This window comes from Eleutherodactylus coqui, chromosome 3 (genome assembly GCF_035609145.1).
Source record: "Eleutherodactylus coqui strain aEleCoq1 chromosome 3, aEleCoq1.hap1, whole genome shotgun sequence".
NCBI classification, from domain to species: Eukaryota; Metazoa; Chordata; class Amphibia; order Anura; family Eleutherodactylidae; genus Eleutherodactylus; species Eleutherodactylus coqui.
The window spans coordinates 83988588-84007529 of record NC_089839.1 but is presented as its reverse complement, the minus strand read 5'-3'; the positions used below and the strand labels follow the sequence as shown (position 1 = coordinate 84007529).

The 18942-nt window shown below is 41.9% G+C and overlaps 1 protein-coding gene across 1 annotated transcript in view; it reads right to left on the bottom strand.

The window, feature by feature from the left end:
- Nucleotides 1-15982: 15982 nt before the first annotated feature.
- LOC136620818 (myelin and lymphocyte protein-like) overlaps nucleotides 15983-18942 on the bottom strand; it is a 30249-nt gene continuing 27289 nt past the window's right edge. Inside the window, exon 4 of the mRNA XM_066595816.1 lies at nucleotides 15983-18607. Coding sequence (XP_066451913.1) covers nucleotides 18530-18607 — 78 coding nt within the window. The 3' untranslated portion in view covers nucleotides 15983-18529. The remainder of the gene's footprint in view (nucleotides 18608-18942) is intronic.

Sequence of the window (18942 nt, the reverse complement as noted above, 5' to 3'; positions counted from 1 at the left end):
GGGGAGTATGGAGGTTTTTTTTTTTAAGCCTTCCGTAACTCGAGGGGGGCTTTTTCAGCACAAAAAATGTGCTGAAAAACTAGGCTTATACTCGAGTATATATAACTTTGAATTCCGTGTAAATGTGCTGTCTCACAGAAAAGTTATGTCATTTATTCTGCATAGTGGTAAGAAATGCAGTAAAGCAGTAAAAAAAAAAAAAAAAAAAAAAAAAGCAGACGTGTTTTTTTTGTTTTTTTTTTACCCTGCCCTCCAAAAATAATTAATAAAAGTAATATAATACATTACATGTACCTCAAAATGAAACCACTAAAAACTACAGTATGCTACGCATAAAAAAAACTAAGTTTTATATGGCTACGGCAACAAAAAAAATTATGAAGTTATTGGTTTTGCAAAAGTGTTAGTAAGGGGTTTAAATGCTGGGAATGTTATAAAATAAGCTACACTCATTGATTCCAGACTCACGCGCTGGGCTCTGTTTGCATATTACAGCAATGGTATCCTATATACTAGTCATGTTATTAAAGCTTTCTTTTACTTTACGTTTGCAAAAAATGTGTACAGTGTGGAAAGTGGAAAAATACTGCACTGCCAGAGGCATGAAAGACCGTGTACTTTGTGAATCAATTCAATTTCTTTTTAGTTTCACAGCAAAGAAAACAAAAATTGCAATGGGTAAAACATTTTGTGAGCAGAAGGAGTAGGAGGGAAACGGATATATATACAGACTTGGCTGCAGCAGCTGATGACAAGTTATTTACTGTGTTCCAGCCCCAGAAATCTCATCTACACTGCTCAGTACTGCCGTATGATGATGATATGTTTCTGTGTGTGCTCAAAGAGATGGATGATATCCTAGTCTTCTCTGTGCACAGTGTATAGAAGACAGCATAGCAAATACTTTTTTCCTGCCAACTCACAGGGGAAAGATGGTGAAAAAAGCAATACACAGGTCATATGTTTAGTGTTATTCCTGGATCTCAATGAGCAAATGGCAACACTGAGAGCCATTGACAACATGGAAAGGAGTTTGCTGCTCACTGAGCAGGCACTCGCTGGGGTAGAGGCGGGGGGGACGGTAGTACGGAAGAGCAGGGGGAGCAGGCAGCTAGCTGGGTGACAGAAGGAGGGGTAGAGGAAAGACAATGAGGGAGGCTAGTCCTGAACTGGCACAACCCAAGAAGTTTGCAAAGTTGGCAGATGAGGGGGATGCCATTACAGAGCCAGCACCACTGCAGCACGACATGCTCTCTGAACGCCAGGGAGCTGACTGCTGCAGTGAGATGGGGACGGGGAGCGCAGGGCAGGCTAGACAGGTCCTAGTGGTGGAGGACTCAATTATAAGGGGGACAGATAGGGCAATCTGCCATAAAGACCAGGATCATCAAAGGGTGTGTTGTCTTCCTGGCGCTCGAGTTTGACACATCGTGGATCGGATTGACAGATTACTGGGAAGGGCTGGTGAGGATCCAGCGGTCATTGTGCGTGCTGGCACCAATGAACAAATTGGAGGTCAATGGAGGGCCCTCAAAAATGATTTCAGGGACTTAGGGTCCAAGCTTAGGACGAGGATCTCCAGGGTAGTTTTCTCGGAAATACTAACTGCACCTAAAGCCACACTAGAAAGGCAGCAGGATTTTAGGGAGGTAAACAAGTGGCTCCGTAGTTGTGTAAGAAGGAGGGATTTGGGTTCCTAGAGAACTGGGCTGACTTTGCTGTCGGCTACAGGCTCTACCATAGGGAAGGCCTGCATCCTAATGGGGAGGGTGCAGCTGTGCTGGGGGAGAAGATGGCTAGAAGGCTGGAGGAGTGTTTAAACTAGGGCCTGGGGGGGGGGGCAAAAAGAGAAATAAGGGGGTAGTCAGTGTAGCTAGCGCCCTGGGTCTAAGCTATGGGAATGTGGGTCGATCAGGGGGTGGGGTTAGTACAGTTAGGACTGACAGATCAGCCAATAGTACCATTAGTAACAAAATGAATTTAAAGAACAAAAAAAACTGTATAAATTGTATGACCACGAATGCAAGAAGTCTGATCGGTAAAGTGGGTGAGCTTGAAGCGAGAATGACCGATGAAAACTATGATATAGTTGGAATAATGGAATCATGGCTTGATGATAAGTGCGATTGGGCGGCGAATTTACAGGGTTGCAATTTCTTCAGAAGAGACCGTGGAAACCAGAAAGTGGGAGGGGTATGTCTATACGTTATATCGTTTTTCGTGCCGAGGCTAAGGGAGGACATAAGGCAGGAGGTGAACATGTGGAATCTCTATGGGTAGAAATACAGGGGAAAAAAATAACAAAATCCTGATAGGAGTATTCTATAGACCAGAGGTCCCCAACTCCAGTCCTCAGGGACCACCAACAGGTCATGTTTTCAGGATCTCCTATAGTAAGAACACCTGTGGCAATGTCTGAGGCACCAACAATAATTACATCACCTGTGCAATACTGAGGAAATCCTGAAAACATGACCTGTTGGCGGTCCCTGAGGACTGGAGTTGGGGAACCCTGCTATAGACCACCAAAAGCAACAGAAGAAACCAAAACCTTACTATTAAGGCAGATAGAAGAGGTGTCAAAGCGGAACAAAGTAATTATCATGGGGGACTTTAATTATCTGGATATAACATGGGAAAACGAAACCTGCAAATTTCATAGGGGTAATAAGTTCTTGAGAACAACTAAAGATAACTACCTTATGCAACTTGTGCGGGAACCAACAAGAGGGAGAGCCATTCTGGACTTAGTACTAACTAACAAACCGGACCGAAAAACGGGGGTTCAGGTTGAGGTGCACTTGGGGAACAGTGACCACACTATAATCAACTTCCAGCTGTCATTCAATAAGAAGCCTTATCAGGGAGCGACAAATAAACTAAACTTTAGTAAAGCAAAATTTGATCAGCTTAGAACTACTATGGGCAACATTAATTGGGACAACACCCTCAAAAATATCAGTACAGAGGACAAATGGGAAACGTTCAAAAGGATCCTAATCAGCTCATGTGAGCAGTTTATTCCCTTCAAAAATAAAAGAACTTCAAGTAAAAGGAAACCAATGTGGCTCGACAAGACGGTAAGAGAGGCAATACATGAAAAAAAGAACGCATTCATACTACTAAAGCAAGAAGGCAGCGAAGAAGCAGTAAAATCATACAGGAAAAAAAACAAAATATGCAAAGATAACATCAAAATTGCTAAGAAGGAGGCTGAAAGACTGATCAGCAAAGAGAGCAAAAACAACCCGAAACTGTTCTTCAACTATATTAACAGCAAAAGGATTTGCACTGAGAGCACTGGCCCTTTAACAAATAATGCAGGGGAAATCATTGAAGATGATGGAGGAAAGGCAAACCTATTAGATAGTTTCTTTTCAAGCGTGTTCACAAATGAAAAGGAAATGCCATATGAGATGCAGGGGAATAAAATGAACCCCTCACACCTAACGTAGGAGGAGGTGCGGAACAGGTTAAAAAAGACTAAAATCGATAAATCGCCAGGCCCAGATGGAATATACCCAAGGGTTCTAAGGGAACTAAGTGATGTGATAGCTAGGCCACTATATCTAATATTTATGGATACTATCAAGACCGGGGTTGTACCATTGGATTGGCGCATTGCCAATGTGGTTCCAATTTCCAAAAAGGGATCCAAAAGTGAGCCTGGTAACTACAGGCCAGTAAGTCTCACTTCAGTAACTGGAAAAATATTTGAGGGCTTTCTGAGAGACGCCATCGAAGAATACCTCAAGGAGAACAACGGAATAACTCCACCAGCATGGATTCATGAAGGATCGATCATGTCAGACCAATCTGATCAGCTTCTACAATGAAGTAAGTTCTAGGCTGGACCTGCTAGAGTCTATCGATCTTGTATATCTGGACTTCTCTAAAGCATTTGACATCGTGCCGCATAATAGGCTAATATATAAAATGAGGCAGCTCGGTCTGGGGGAAAACGTGTATATCTGGGTAAAGAATTGGCTCAGAGATAGAAAGCAGAGGGTGGTAATAAATGTTTCATACTCTGATTCGGCCTCTGTCACTAGTGGGGTGCCACAGGGTTCAGTATTGGGCCCCATTCTGTTCAATATATTTATCAATGACCTGATAGAGGGATTACACAGTAAAATATCAATATTTGCAGATGACACAAAAATATACAATATAATCAATGCAACGGAGGATAAGGTACGGCTACAAACGGACCTAGATAAGCTGGTTATGCACATGTGCAGGAGAAACAGATGTCACCAATATACACTAAATGGGGTACTGCTAGGGAAAAGTGATATGGAAAAAGACCTGGGGGTACTAGTGGATTATAATAATAATAATCTTTATTTGTATAGCGCCAACTTATTCCGCAGCGCTTTCAGGCATGGATAAATGCAAAACAATACAACAATTGCAACAATTACAATGTGAGATACATTGGGTTAGACACAAATGGGTTGAGGGTGGTACAGGAGGTGCAGGGGGTGGGGAACACAGGCAATAGGAAATTTCATGAAATTTATAGATTAAACTGGAGTAACCAATGCCAGTCAGCTGCTGCAAAAGCTAATAGAGTCTTGGGCCGCATTAAAAGGGGTATAAGACACTTGTCATGTCGCACATGGAATACTGTGTACAGTTCTGGACACCGGTGCTCAGGAAAGATGTTACAGCGCTTGAGGGGGTTCAAAGAAGGGCAACTAAACTAATACATGGAATGAAGGGACTGGAATACCCGGAGAGGCTATCCAAATTGGGATTGGAAAGACGGCTAAGGGGCGATCAAATAACTATGTATAAATACATGAGGGGGACAATACAAGGATCTCTCTCATGATCTGTTTATACCCAGGACTGCGTCGGTAACCAGAGGGAATCCTCTACATCTAGAAGAAAGCAGGTTTCATCTACATAGAAGGGGGTTCTTTACTGTAAGAGCAGTGAGAGTGTGGAACTGTCTGCCTGAGTATGTGGTGATGGCAAAATCCATAGAGGAGTTTAAAAGGGGACTTGATGTCTTTCTGGAGGGGAAGGATATTACAGGATATAAATCTTAGGTTAATTGTTAATGCGGGTATACAGGCAGGTGGGAACTATTAGGGGTTGATCCAGGGATTAGTCTGATTGCCATTAGGGAGTCGAGAAGGAATTTTCCCCCAAAAGGGCTAATTGGCTCCTGCCTCTTGGGGTTTTTGCCTTCCTCTGGATCAACAACATGGGAGGATAAATAGGCTGGACTAGATGGACATTGTCTTCCTTCGGGCTTACATACTATGTTACTATGTACACATGGTTACTTATTCTTCAAAGTCATCTGAAAATGCAGGTACACCTACCTACACCTAATAGAGCTAAAGAATGGAAAAAGTAGCGCAAATAAGAGCTTAGCATGACCATTTTTATACAGGTTTAGTCACATGAGAAAAATATACCTAACAATAAACAGTATAAGCATTTTTTATAATTTGTGTATTATAACCCATTTAATTACTTTACCATCATGTTTTTATTTGATGTACTGCATAAAAATATTTTTTTTATTATATTTCTTTTCACAATTTCTGATCAGTTAAAGATATGTTGTCCGAGAGCATCCTATTTTCTGTAAACTCTCCAACTCTCCTTGCTATAAAACAGTCATTTACTCACCTCTTCCCACTCCTCACTATGTCCTACGCTGTCACTTGGTCCTCGTCCAGTTGTTTGTTCATAGGCTGCAGTCCAGTCAGTTTATGGGACGTCCCGGGTGCTGCAGCTAATAACAGCTCAGCGCTCGATTGTTGAGCCCTATTATTGGCTGCAGTAGCCTGTGATGTCCCAAAAACAGGCTGGGGCAGCCTCAAAATGTAACATCATGGGGGAGACACAAAGCGTCGCTGGACACAGCCGGGAGAAGTGAGTATATGATTCTTGATTGTTTTATGGCAGGAGAAGTTGAGTTTTAGAAAAAAAAGGTCTTAGACAGCCACTTTATTTTATTGAAATTTTTTACAATTAGGCTACCGACACACGGGCAAGCGCGATATTGGGCCGTATAACTCAGCCTGATATTGCGCTTGTGAAAATGCGATTTACCTCGCGGATGCGAGGCATTTTTCAGGCTCAAGCGCCTTGCATCTGTGTAATTCCAATCCTCTCCTGCGAGTTTTCCGCTCTATAGAGGATCGGAAGTGTTTCCCTTTGATTTTAATGGGATACCTCACATCACACGGCATGCAAAAGCCATGCAAGACATTCAAGGTCCCATTGAAATCAATGGGCGATGTGTTCCGAGGAACGCAATAAAATAGAGCATGCCACGATTTCTTTCCCCACAAATCTCGTGCCATGTGAAAGCGGCCATAAGCAAAGAAACAAAGAGCATCATTTCCCTGACCACTTATAATGCTAGTGTTGACCATTAAGTCCAAAAGGCACAGTTCGCCAAAGTCTCTATGATTAGTGCAAATCCATTAGACCCTCTGGAAATATATTCAAGTATAGCTGAAGAATACGGACTAGGCTTGGAGTATAGATCTAGCGTGCCCATAGATCTTCAAATTTTCGAATTGTGCCTCTTTTCAGGAAAGCGTATATTTCAAGCTGAAGCATAACATTGACTTTGGCAACTAATTCCATCATTCTCAGAGGCTCAGAAGCCTTCCAGTGAAAAACAATCTTTCAGTCCAAGTGTAATAATCACAGAATGGCTAGTCAGTGACTTTCAATTATAAGCAAGTTCATAGATATAACCCAGCAGGCAAACAATAAGATCTGTAGGCAAATGGCAATCATAGACAATTTTACTCCTATTCTAGAGCAACTCCACGTAACATGCAGCACGTCTGCCTTCGGCATTCCATAACTCGGACACATTGAATCTGGTCTATAGGAGTGGTAATTAATAGACCCCAATAAAGTTGTGAGAGCTTATATGACTCACTAAGGGTCATTCTTGGTGTATATCCACCCAGCAGTCTTCACTCTCGGACCCACATCTTTCTCCCACTATGCTTTTGAATACAGGACCACTGACTCTTAGAGGCATTTATAATGCAAGGATATGATAGCCCAGGTCGTACCGGTCTGAGCCACTAGATGTATAAAGGATTACTGGTTTGCAGGCCTCAGAAGTGTAACCTTGTCTTATACTATAGATTCATGACTGCAAGCATTGATAAAATCTGTTATGTGGCAATCTTAACAACTATTGACGTATACAAAATCATTTAGGGTATGTTTGTACATACTGAAAAATGCCGCTGCAAAATCCGCAATAACTCCGCAAAAGGCATAACATTCGAAATCCATGCCATTGGTGCAGATTTTGACTCTAAATCAGCTGCACTTCCACATCTGATTTTTGAAGATACCATGCTCCCTCTAACCTCCAGAGTCTTTGCGCTCTTGGCGCTTCTTTCACCTCTTGTGACTGCAGCGCTACTGATCAGGTGATGCGTGAATTACCAAAACCTCACTAGAGGCTGCTGGGTGAAGGAAGCACTGAAAGTGCGAAGACTTCGGCGGTAAGGGGGAGAGCGGTATCTTTTGACATTGGATGTGGAAGTGCGGATGATTTTGAGTCAAAATCTGCACCGATGGATGATACGGATTTGGACTGTTTTGGCACTACATGACTACAGATGTAGTAAACTTTATCTTGACTTCTTAATGCAATATGATAACTTTTTGTACCGCAGTTTCTTTACCCTTTCAACTACAATACAAAAGGTTTTGTTGAGTTAATACAATTCATTCAAACACTATTGTTCTCTTAAGATAACTTGTATCAGAACATTACTACAGTCAAGTAAACTTGGCTATCTATGTACATAATTACTGTTAGACACTATGTGGGCGAAATATGGTACTTGCTGTTTAACCCTTTGCAATCCAATTTTGGATTCAGGGTTTCCTAGGGGGCTTTCTCTTTCTGCCATTATACAATGGCGCCATCTGCTGGCTAGAGCCAGTAGTACAGTATGGGACATACTGAAGAGGCAGGCCCCCAACAACAGAACGGCCAGTAATATACAGTAAGAATACCCTGCCGGACGTCTTCCAACATCAGAGCTGTCTTCAGACGTCAGGCAGTGGATTGGAAACGGTTAACCTTATTTGGGCACTACTTGTTACCCTCATGTTGTCATTGTGTGTCCTACTTTTCTAAGTACTATACCAGTATTTATCCAGAACCTCAAGGATAAGATACTCATATATACTGTAAGTAAGGACACTCCTAAGGCAAAATTCACTGCATTTACTAGGCAGCCCTCAGTAGACACACTCAGAAACTTGGAAGGTATGCATAAGGATAGTGATTGTGCAAAGAAGACTTTACCTCTAATGATGATGATTATCTCTTCAGTTGAAACCGACCTTCGGACAGCTTTATACATCAACGTTCTCCCCACATTTCTGTCTTTCATCGCTTCTTTCAGTTCTGCGATTGACAGGTTCATGGTGGCCTTCATTGTATCAAGCCATCTTGTTCTTTGTACTACCTCTAGTAAACCCCAGCATGTCTACAAGTCTACCTGTATTAGGATAGTTTGCATACAAACTCTTAGAAATAAATATAGTCCAGTCTAAGGAAAATATATGGGCCTATTAAAACATATGCAAAGGGATAACTTCCATAAAACAAACCCTTGGAAGTGGATTGCTGGAGCTGTGCATTGTGTCAGGATTCCCTTTTATTAGCTCAGAATCTGTTTCTTTTTTTTTTTCAGTCCTTGGCCCCAGGCGTCTTTTGTGATGTATAGATACACAGCATGTACAGCACATTTTAAAATACTAGGCTAGTAACTATTAAGCAGTATATAATACAAACTGTAGATGGCAGCATTGGATAAAATCTACCAGCTACAACCCCAATTCCAAAAAAAGTTGGGACGCTGTGTAAAATGTAAGAATGCAGTGATTTGCCAATCTCATCTAACCATATTTTATTCACAATAGAACACATGTCAGAAGGTGAAAGAGAAACATTTTTTTCATTTCATTTTTTAATAATTAACTCATTTAGAAATTGATGGCAGCAACACAACAGTCAGTAAACCTTTGGAAAGTGAGAACAATTGCTGGAGTTTTGGGAGTGAAATGTTGTCCCATTCATGTAAGATGTAGGATTCTAGCTGCTCAGCAGCCCTGGGTTGTCTTTACTGGATTTTGTGTTTCATTATGTGCCAAATGTTTTCTATTGGTGAAAGGTCTGGACTGCAGGCCGCCGCTTCAGCACCCGGACTCTTCTTCTGTGAAGCCATACTGTTGTGATGGATGCAGTAAGTGGTTTAGCATTGTCTTACTGAAATATTGAAGGCCTTCCCTGAAAGAGACCTTGTCTGGATGGGAGTATAGGTTGTACGAAAACCTTTATATACAACTCAGCATTCATAGTGCTTCTTAAGATGTGTAAGCTGCCCATGCCATAGGGACTAATGTAGCGCCATACCATCATGGATGCAGGCTAGTGAACTGTGCTCTGATAACAAGCTGGATGGTCCCTCTGCTCTGGAGTCCGCAGGACATGACATTCGTAGTTTCCAAAAAGAATTTCAAATTCTGATTCCTCTGATGCAGAACAGTTTTCCATTTGCCTCAGTCCATTTTAAATGAGTTTTGGCCCAGAGAAGACGCTGGTGTTTCTGGATTGTGTTGATATATGGCTTCTTCTTTGCATGATACAGCTTTCCCTTGCACAGCAAATTGTGTTTACAGACAAAGATTTCCGGAAGTATTGCTGAGCCCATGCAGTGATTTGTATTACAGAATCATGCCTGCTTTTAATGCAGAGGGCCTGTAGATCTCAAGCATCCAATAATAACCATGTGCACATGAATTTCTCTGGCTCTATTGATATTGTGTACTGTAGATGGTGGGATATTCAAAATCTTTGCAATTTTATATTCAGAAACATTTTTCTGAAATTCTTCTACAACTTTTAGATACAGTTTTCACAGATTGGTGAACCTCTGACCATGTTTCCTCTGCCTCTCTAACATGATCTTTTTATACACAGTCATGTGACTTAGTAGAAAATTGGCCCGCCAGCTGTTTTTCATTAGCAACATCTTTTTTTTTTTCTTAACCCTGTCCCAACTTTTGTGCGATGTGTTGCTGCCAGCAATTAAATGGAAACGTCTCCTTTTTCTCTTCTGATACGTGTTCTATGTTCCACTGTGAATAAAATATTGTTAGATGAGATTTCTAAATCATTATTCTTTTTTTTTTTACATTTTACATATTGTCCAAACTTTTTAGGAATTGGGGCTCTTCATTCAAAAATCATAAGAGATGATGCCCAGCACTGCATCATAAAAAACAAAAATTGGAACTTATGTTTTTCATATAATTAGTTTGAATCCACACATGGCGTAATTATAAGCTACAGAAAAATCTTTAACAAAATTTGCATGTCTTATATATGGAACTAGATACTGATTCACCTCAGATTTACACTGTAAGGGCTCCTTCCCACTGCCAAGGGCAATATCGGACCGTGGATCACGGCTCAATAATGCACTTGCCACCATGTAAAAGCCCAGAGGATGTGAGGCATTTTCACATGGAAACAGCCCCGCATCACTGTGAGGATGCCAAAATCGCCCGCCGTGACCTTCACAGCCGCAGCAGAGGATTGCGGAGTTCTCCCATTGTTTTCAATGGTGGGGGGGGGGGGGAATCAATGTTGCTGCCACCAGCCCCATTGACAATGGTCAATATTGCAGAAAGTTAGGACATACTGCATTTTTTTTCCTGCATAGCATCGCAACACAGAGTCATGCAGGAAAGCATCGCAAATGTGAATGAACCTATTCAAAAGAATGGGTTTCATATCTGTGCAAGGTTTCGAAATTCACAAATTTTGCACGATTTTTACTCCAGTGTGAAGGCCCCCTAAGACTTGTGGGTTTGGGGGATTTTTCCTTTTTACCTTGATGTAAATTTACACACAATTACACACATACTCATTGTCAGAAAAAAACGAAGCACCTAAAAGTTGTTGTTTTGCTGCAACACTCAGCACACAGTTACATCTCAGACAGGTATACAAATGATGAGAGTTGTGTGATTAGAGGCCCTAAAAGTGGTTCCACCCTTGGTTAATAAAAGTCTCTCAGAGGCTCCTGGTGTGTAGTTAACTTCTTTTTCCATTTGTGTTAATGACTAGACGCCTCTACGACACAAAGACATTTTACCCAGTTACCATTAGGGTGCAGTGAGAAGCTGGATGGTCGTATCGACGGATTGTCCACCACCTGGGCCATTCTGACCAGACTGTTAGGAGGTGTTGGAACCAGTGGATAAGTGAGGGCATGCATACAAGGCAACCAGACTCAGAGTATGGGGTTATTCACATGAGAGTATATCAGCCGCCGTTTTCACGGCCAGCTGATGTACGCTTCCATCTGATGCATTGGATTCCAATGCATCAGATCACACAGGCGTATTCCCGTGGCGTAAAAGTGCCCGGCTGGGCCAATATAGCACCAGGCAGCAAAGATAGTCCTGGAACTATCTTTGTGCCCAGAATACGTCTGTCACTGCATAGGATCCTATGGGAGCCAATGACAGCAGCCGGAGAAGGGAGGTGGGAGGGAGTTTAGCAGTGTAACTGCTAAACTCCCTTCCCCTTCTCTCCTCCCCTCCGGCTGTTTGCAATGAGAGGGGGCGGGATGGGGCAGAGCTAAACTCCAACCCCTCCCATTGCTGGCTGCAGGCAAGGGGTGGGTGCTTAGCTCCACCCTCATTCCAGCCACTCTAATTGCAAACAGCTGGAGGAAAGGAGAGAGGAGGTGAGCCAGGGAGCCATCTGAACAGGTGCACAAAGGTTAGATTTGTGTGCTCATTCACGCGTTTTTGCAGCACTAGCCTACGCTTGTGGGAAAGAGGCCTACCCTTAACAGAGCACAAGTAGAGAGGATTGTCTGATTGGAACCATTTCCAGGCTCTAAGCATACATCACATCTTATATCCAATCTAGAAGCGGTACAACAGGGTACTAGAGCCTCCATGCCCGCCCTGTATCACATCTTGTATCCAAGCTAGAGGCGGTACAACAGGGTACTAGAGCCTCCATACAAGTGTTCAGTTTTCCACAATGTATTCTCTCTGCTCTGATATTGTAATCACTTACTTATATCAACATTACAATCACACAGAGATTTAGATGCTTGATTTTTTTTGACTGTGTGTGTGTATTAGTCATGAGAAAAACTAAGTATATCTTCTTTGAATTCTATGGCTCTACCCATCAGGGAATAATGAAAAAAAAAAAACATCTCATCTTAAAAAGGTCTTAAAATTAAGTAAATATGACCTCAGATAAACAAAAACACATGACATATTGCACTGTCCCATTTTTGATTTCATTAAAACTAGGCCAAAATGCAGAATCAGTGTGTGAAAAATTAAGTACACCCTTAGGCCGCCTGCAGACTGGGGGGGTCGGATCCGGCTGCGAGGATTCTCGCTGCGGGACCCGACCCGAGCGCCTGCAGAGAGCAGCGCGTACTCACCCACGCCTGCGGCTTCGGCTCTTTGATATGCCGTCTTGCCGGGCAGCCGGCGATGCGCAGACCGGAGCCGGCGGCGGGCAGTGACGTTTCTGTGCGGGCTCTGCGAGCCCCGCAGAAAAATGGAACATGCTGCGGTTTGTTTGCCGCGCGAGATTTCGCACGGACAAATCGTGGCCGTCTGCCTAGGATTGCGTTTGCAAATTCCATGGCAAATCCATTTCGTGTGAATCCAGCCTTATTGTTCATCTGAGAATTCTATAGTTTTACATATCAGGACTTATTAGGAGGTCTTAAAATTAGGCAAATACAAAGAAGGTATACTTAGTTTTTCTCAGGACTAGATTATAAATAGTATTTATATGTTGTTTTATAGGCACTACATCCAGAAGCCTATGCAGGACCCCATAGCAAAACTCAGAATTGGGACCCACCAAAAATTAATTATATTAGACACAGCATATTTTATTGGATCCAGTACTTCAGCTCTAGTATACGTCTAAATAATGTAGTGACTACTAAATTGCAGTTCTACGCAGTGATAGTAATTACAGTGCAGTTACTCCTAGTGATCACAGGTAATGTTACCAGATTGGTGACAGTAGTTTGTTTTTCTTTATCTGGGCCTAGACCGCCATGAATAAGTAACTGTTTTGGCACATGCCCCATACTAAATGAGCAACACAGTCCCATTTTTGTGGCCTCTGAGAATCAGTGCCCCTTGAACGTTTCAATGCTTCTCCTATCCCTCTGCCTTTCCCCTGTTCCGCCAGCAGCATTACTCTTTCTGTAAAGTCCTCCAAATAAAATAAGTGAAGCTTTCTTTTTTTCTCTTGTTTTGTTTGGAAGACTTGCTGCTTAGGAGACATTGATTTAATTGGTGCATTGTTCTAGGTGAGCTAAATAGTCCTGCTTCTTACAAGTCTTTCCGTAACTTACATTTCTGCTGGTCTGGGTGCTGCTGCAGTTCCATAAACGGTCTCCGGCGGTCCTACACTTAGAACAAGGAGGAGCGGGAGGAGGCAGCCTGCACTGAACTAGCAGCTTCCTGACCAGTAGAAAAGCTGTCTGTTGGCTGGACTTTTGTGCAAGACCTGACTAGTCAGCAGTGGGACACATGAGTGGAGTCCTTTGGTCCCAGCTCCCTGTCCCACGGGCTGGTATCAGTTGCGTAGTCTGCCTACCTTAATTAAAAATCTATAGTTACAGGGAATTTTTTTTTTTACTAATTAAAACCCGATCGTAAAACAGTTTTTATTTTCTGTTTGTAGATTTTCTGTTATTCCTTACTCTACCTTGACTATGGCCCACTGTCTACGGGCAGAATTGAATTGCGGACGATCCGCAGTTCAAGCTGCCCATAGACAAACATGGACATCCGCAGCTGAATTTAAGCATGTGGACTTGTTTTGCGGACCTTTTGATTCAGAAAACAAATCGCAGCATGCTCCATTTTGATGCAATTTCCGCACGGATGGCTTCCATTGCAGGAAAGCCAGTAGATTTAAAAAAAAACAAACAAAAAAAAACACTACCCACAGTAGAGAAGATAGAAGACCAGCCACGCAGACGAGTAAGTAGTGTCCGCGGCAGCAGGCAGGGTGGGATTTCGTGGCGGGCTCCTGCCTGAGGAATCCAACCTGTCTGTGGACATGAGGCCCATGGTGGTAGTCATTTTGCCTCATCTGCAGTTGACAACATTTACCAAATCGGTTTTACAAATTGTTAATGGCCACGGGGATTGCCTAAAATTACATGGCCATTAAGGCCGAATGTATACGGGGTGGATTTGACTTGCGCAATCCGGAGCAGGCGGCCGCCTACAGATTCTGCAGCAAATACCGCCTAGAGTATGCTATGCAAAAGGATTTTTTCTTGCACACATGCAGAAAAAAAATTGCGGATGAAAAACCACAGCATGCTCCATTTTCCTGCAATGTCCGCACTGATGGCTTCCATTGAAGTCAATGGAAGCCGTCCAATTTAGGTCAACATTGCAGACGGGCTGCGGATTCCAAGGGAAAAGCAGGAGTTTAAAAAAAATAATATGTACTGCGCATGTCCAACAGCGAGTAGTACAGATGAAAACTGAAGAAAGCAGGTACGCGCAGAGACCGCTGCCAGGGCCGAGGTCTGCATGTGGAATCTTGCTCTGCTGTGTGTATGTGGCCTAACAAGGAATAGCTAGTGAGCACTTAATTCATTAGCAAGCTGCAGGAACCTCCATCAATAGTGAGGTTCTTGGCTGAATCCCATTTGCATGGAGGTCACTATCTGGAGTAGTACTTTTACATTTGAGGGCCTAACGGTATGGGTGGCTTCACACGGGAGTATGCACTATTGCACATGATTCAGCGCAATGAGCGAGTTTTTTTTTTTTGCATCAGCATATTTTACTGTACTTTACGCTTGCAAGGCATGGTTTTTTGCGCACAGGACACAACCAGGCCCCGATTTAAATAGCTATTCCAGATGTGTACTTTTTCCACTAGTATTGTGCAGCATATTGTGTGTGCATTTGCACAACACCCATAGACTTTTATGGAGATCTTTGGTGCACAAATGCTCGCAAGAGTAGAGTATGCTGCAGTGTTTTGGGTTTTTTTTCCTCCGCATTCACGAAATGTGTGCACAACAAAAAGAAATGAGGGAACCCATTGAAATCAATGGGTTCCATTCTTTGTGTATTGCATGCAAGTTTAGCACAGATTAATAAACCCTTGTGAATCTACCCCAAGGCTGGCTTCATACCAGTGTAAGCCCATTTGCGCAGCATATTTGCACATTGGTTGTTGCAGGTTTTTTTTGCGCACACCTCTGCAGGTTTTACTGTATTTTTTGTGACACACCCGCCCCCCCCCCCCCCCAAAAAAAAACCCAAAACACACACACACACACACACACACACACACACACACACACACACACACGCTCCTATTGATTGACACACATTGAACTAATTGCCCATTGCATTCTCCTGCGAAAATTTGAAATCAATGGGTTCTATTCCTGCATATTGCACATGCAAACTTTGTGCGCGCAATACGTTGGATTGGATATGGTTGTATTTATACAATACACAAAGAAAAGAACGAACTCAAACTATTTGGCCACTTCAAAGGCTGAGCGCATCGTTGTGTGTACAAATATGCACAATTTGCGTGTGTAAATATACAATACTTATTCAGCAAAAACACAGTGCAAATGCACATGTAAATCTGCATACACTCGTGTGAATCAGGCCCAAATCTGCTAGCACTCTGGCACAGCTATTATATCCCGACCTTGCAGTGGAAGCATAAAACTTTTAATTACCGGTCATTATCTGCGGTTTCCTGTCGGGATGGTTTATTAGCTTCATTGTCCCTTATTGGCCACTTCTATCTGATTGACTCCTTGAATAACAATTTCCAGCTTTACAATGGCGGTATGATTATGGCCATGCCAGCTGGCTGCTTGACAAGTAAATTAGACAAATGGAACCGTTTAGTTAAAAAGTATTTATTGAAAATATGAAATATGTTGTAAAGAGAAAAACAATCTTAAATGAAGGAAAAACAGAAGACTGGAAAAACCACAGAGGTCAAACAAACGCTATACAGTACAGTCAGCTTATCCAATGACAGACACCCAACTAATCTGCCCTACAGAATATGTTTTTTGCTCTGATAAGGTCTTATGGGATATCATACATGGCATAGCACTGATTGGTGCCCGTTTGGTTGCTAGAATGAAGAGCTTCCACTCCTGCCCAACAATTGCAAATTTAAAACCCGAAGAAAAAAAATTATATGATAGGTCATTAATCAGGGCAAAATGCCGCTACATTTGTCGCCCTGTCTTGTACATTAGTTGTCCCTTTATTCATACATGTTTCTGTGGCATAGTAAAGAAGTTGCATTATGAGAGTATGACACTGATCACAATATGACAAAAGCATACATTGTTTTCACATTATCAACATGTCCCCATTATAAAAAAAAACAAAAAACATTGGAGCAAGTTTGAAGGAACTGATGTTAGTCTAAACCTATGTATAGTAGTAATAGTATTAGTAAGGGCTTAACTATAGGGGATGAAGGTGTAGCAATTGCTGCCAGGCCCTGGGGCCTTAGTGTGCCCAAAGAAGGCCCCTCCATCACATAAGGCACCAGTATTATAAACATGATATGGTAGTTCGGTGGGGGCAGTGGTAGTAACAGTGCAGAAATTTAGACCAACGTGTGATTCTAAGCCTTCAAATTTGCAGTGATACTACTGTAAAACTAATGAAGAATTAACAAAAACTAAACCAAAAGCTAAAAAGACTAACTGCTTATTAATCAAGGAAGTCCATCAGGTCTTTTGGGCACTATAAAGCCTGTAAACTGTAATAGGTGGCACTGCATAACGAATAAGACTGTACCTTTTATTTCTTCCCTTGGAGGCTCTCATCTGGAGATACAGCCTTCTAAGAGCTTCCGTGCTAATTAATGGTGGAACGTCTGAAGGGAAGTTCACTTCGCGCTACAGTCTGGGCTCCTCAATTCCTCCTAAACCCCCGCCTTCATTGCCGATTGACATCTCAAGCAACAGCAACTTGAGAAGTGATGCGCTCCATTTACGGCATGCCTGAGCCACACTGGAGATGGCACATGGGCATGAAGTCATTCCAGAAGAGCAGAAATCACAGCGCATGCTCCTGTGCTCCCCAATGCAGCTCAGGTGCACCATAGATGGAAAGCATGACATCTCTAGCGGCTATTGCTGAAGATGTTAAAAAGCAATGAAGACTCAAAAATGAGATAAAGGGGAGTGGTTTTAGGAGGAAGAGAGCCAGGATCGTAGCTCGAAGTGAACCACCCATTGGACAGTCCACCATTAATTACCATACACCTTGGGAAGCTCCTCAAAGAATATCAATATATCAGGAGTGCACCAGGCATAGACATATCCAAAACAGCAACCAGTATGATTAAATGAGTGTCAACTCACCTGGTGCACGGTGGGGTAACCCTGTCTAGGGAATCTCCTCCCACCGTGACGTCTGATGAGGACGGACTGCATCCCCTTGTGTGAAGAATACAGACTTCGTAAGTGTGTGTGTATATATATATATCTGTATTGTATTCTGTAATATGTGTTATTCTGAGCTTGAGAAAGGCAAAGTTGCGCCGAAACGCATTGCTCAATAATAAAAGTATAGATGTTAGGACATCACGAGGATTGATTAGTCGGTCAGACACACACGAGCGCAGATCATTTTTTCCTCCCTTTGGAACTGTCTTCAAAGAATATATTTCCAGATGGGATCCTCTGAGGAGGTACCATTTTATTCATTGTGCAGTGCCACAGTCTATAGGGTTAATAGCAGTACAAAGACCTGACCGGTTTCCTTTAAGGTCTCTAGGGAACAAGGTACTACAAGTGTTTATTGTACCTCATGTCCTATCTATCAGGGTTCTATTTTAGCTATTTCTATAGTTGCAATCAGTTGAAACATAACTGTATATAGCTACACATCTACATTTTCTTTCATTTAGGATTCGTTTTCTTGGAGCCCAGTAGAATACTTTTGGAAAACTTAAATTTTTAGTTTTTCCCTGCAATCTGTTTCTTCAAAAAGGTAAGATACTACATAAAAAAAAAATCTAGCACATGCACCTTCACTTACAGGGTTGGAGTTCTGACAATATATATATATATATATATATATATATATATATATATATATATATATATATATATATGATAGATATATAGTAACCTGCATTATACTAAACTGTATTAAATGTTACATCACATTTCATTTACTAATGTCGCTTTTATCACATTGCTCTAAGATACAGTATGACACGTGGCACACAGTGGGTTCCATAATAAAAGCGCCAAATAAACTTATGTGTATAGTACATATGTACATCGTATACGCCATTAGCAAATGTCGGAGACTGTTCTTCAGCTGTAGTCAGTTTTTAAAGTTACATTTACAAACACTACATATAGTTGTTTCCTAGCACTTCCGGCCTTTTAGAACAAGCCAGGCTTTTGACTTAAGACGATCTCTTCCATCTTAGTAGTGAGCCCACGGCATGGATCACATAAAGCAGTGTGACAATATAGCAAAACACCTGCAAAATAGAAAAAAAAAAAGCAATTTAAAAAAAGAAATGTGTCAAAAGAAAACAACCTATGATAGAATTCACATTTTTTTGTTAAACATAAGAATTTAAAAATAAAGTTTTTAGTTTCCAAAAATCTAAAAAAAAAAGTTTTATTACTTGGCGAAAGAGGGAGATTACATGGCTTTTACTTCTATATTAAATAAAGCTTTAAGCTCTGCCTTCATTGAAAGCAGAAGTATTCCAAACATTGTTCGGAATACTTATGCCTGATCAGCTTGCATCACTGACTCGAAGAAATCAAGTACTTTTATATTGCAGTAAGGGCCGTGTGTCTTAGTGAG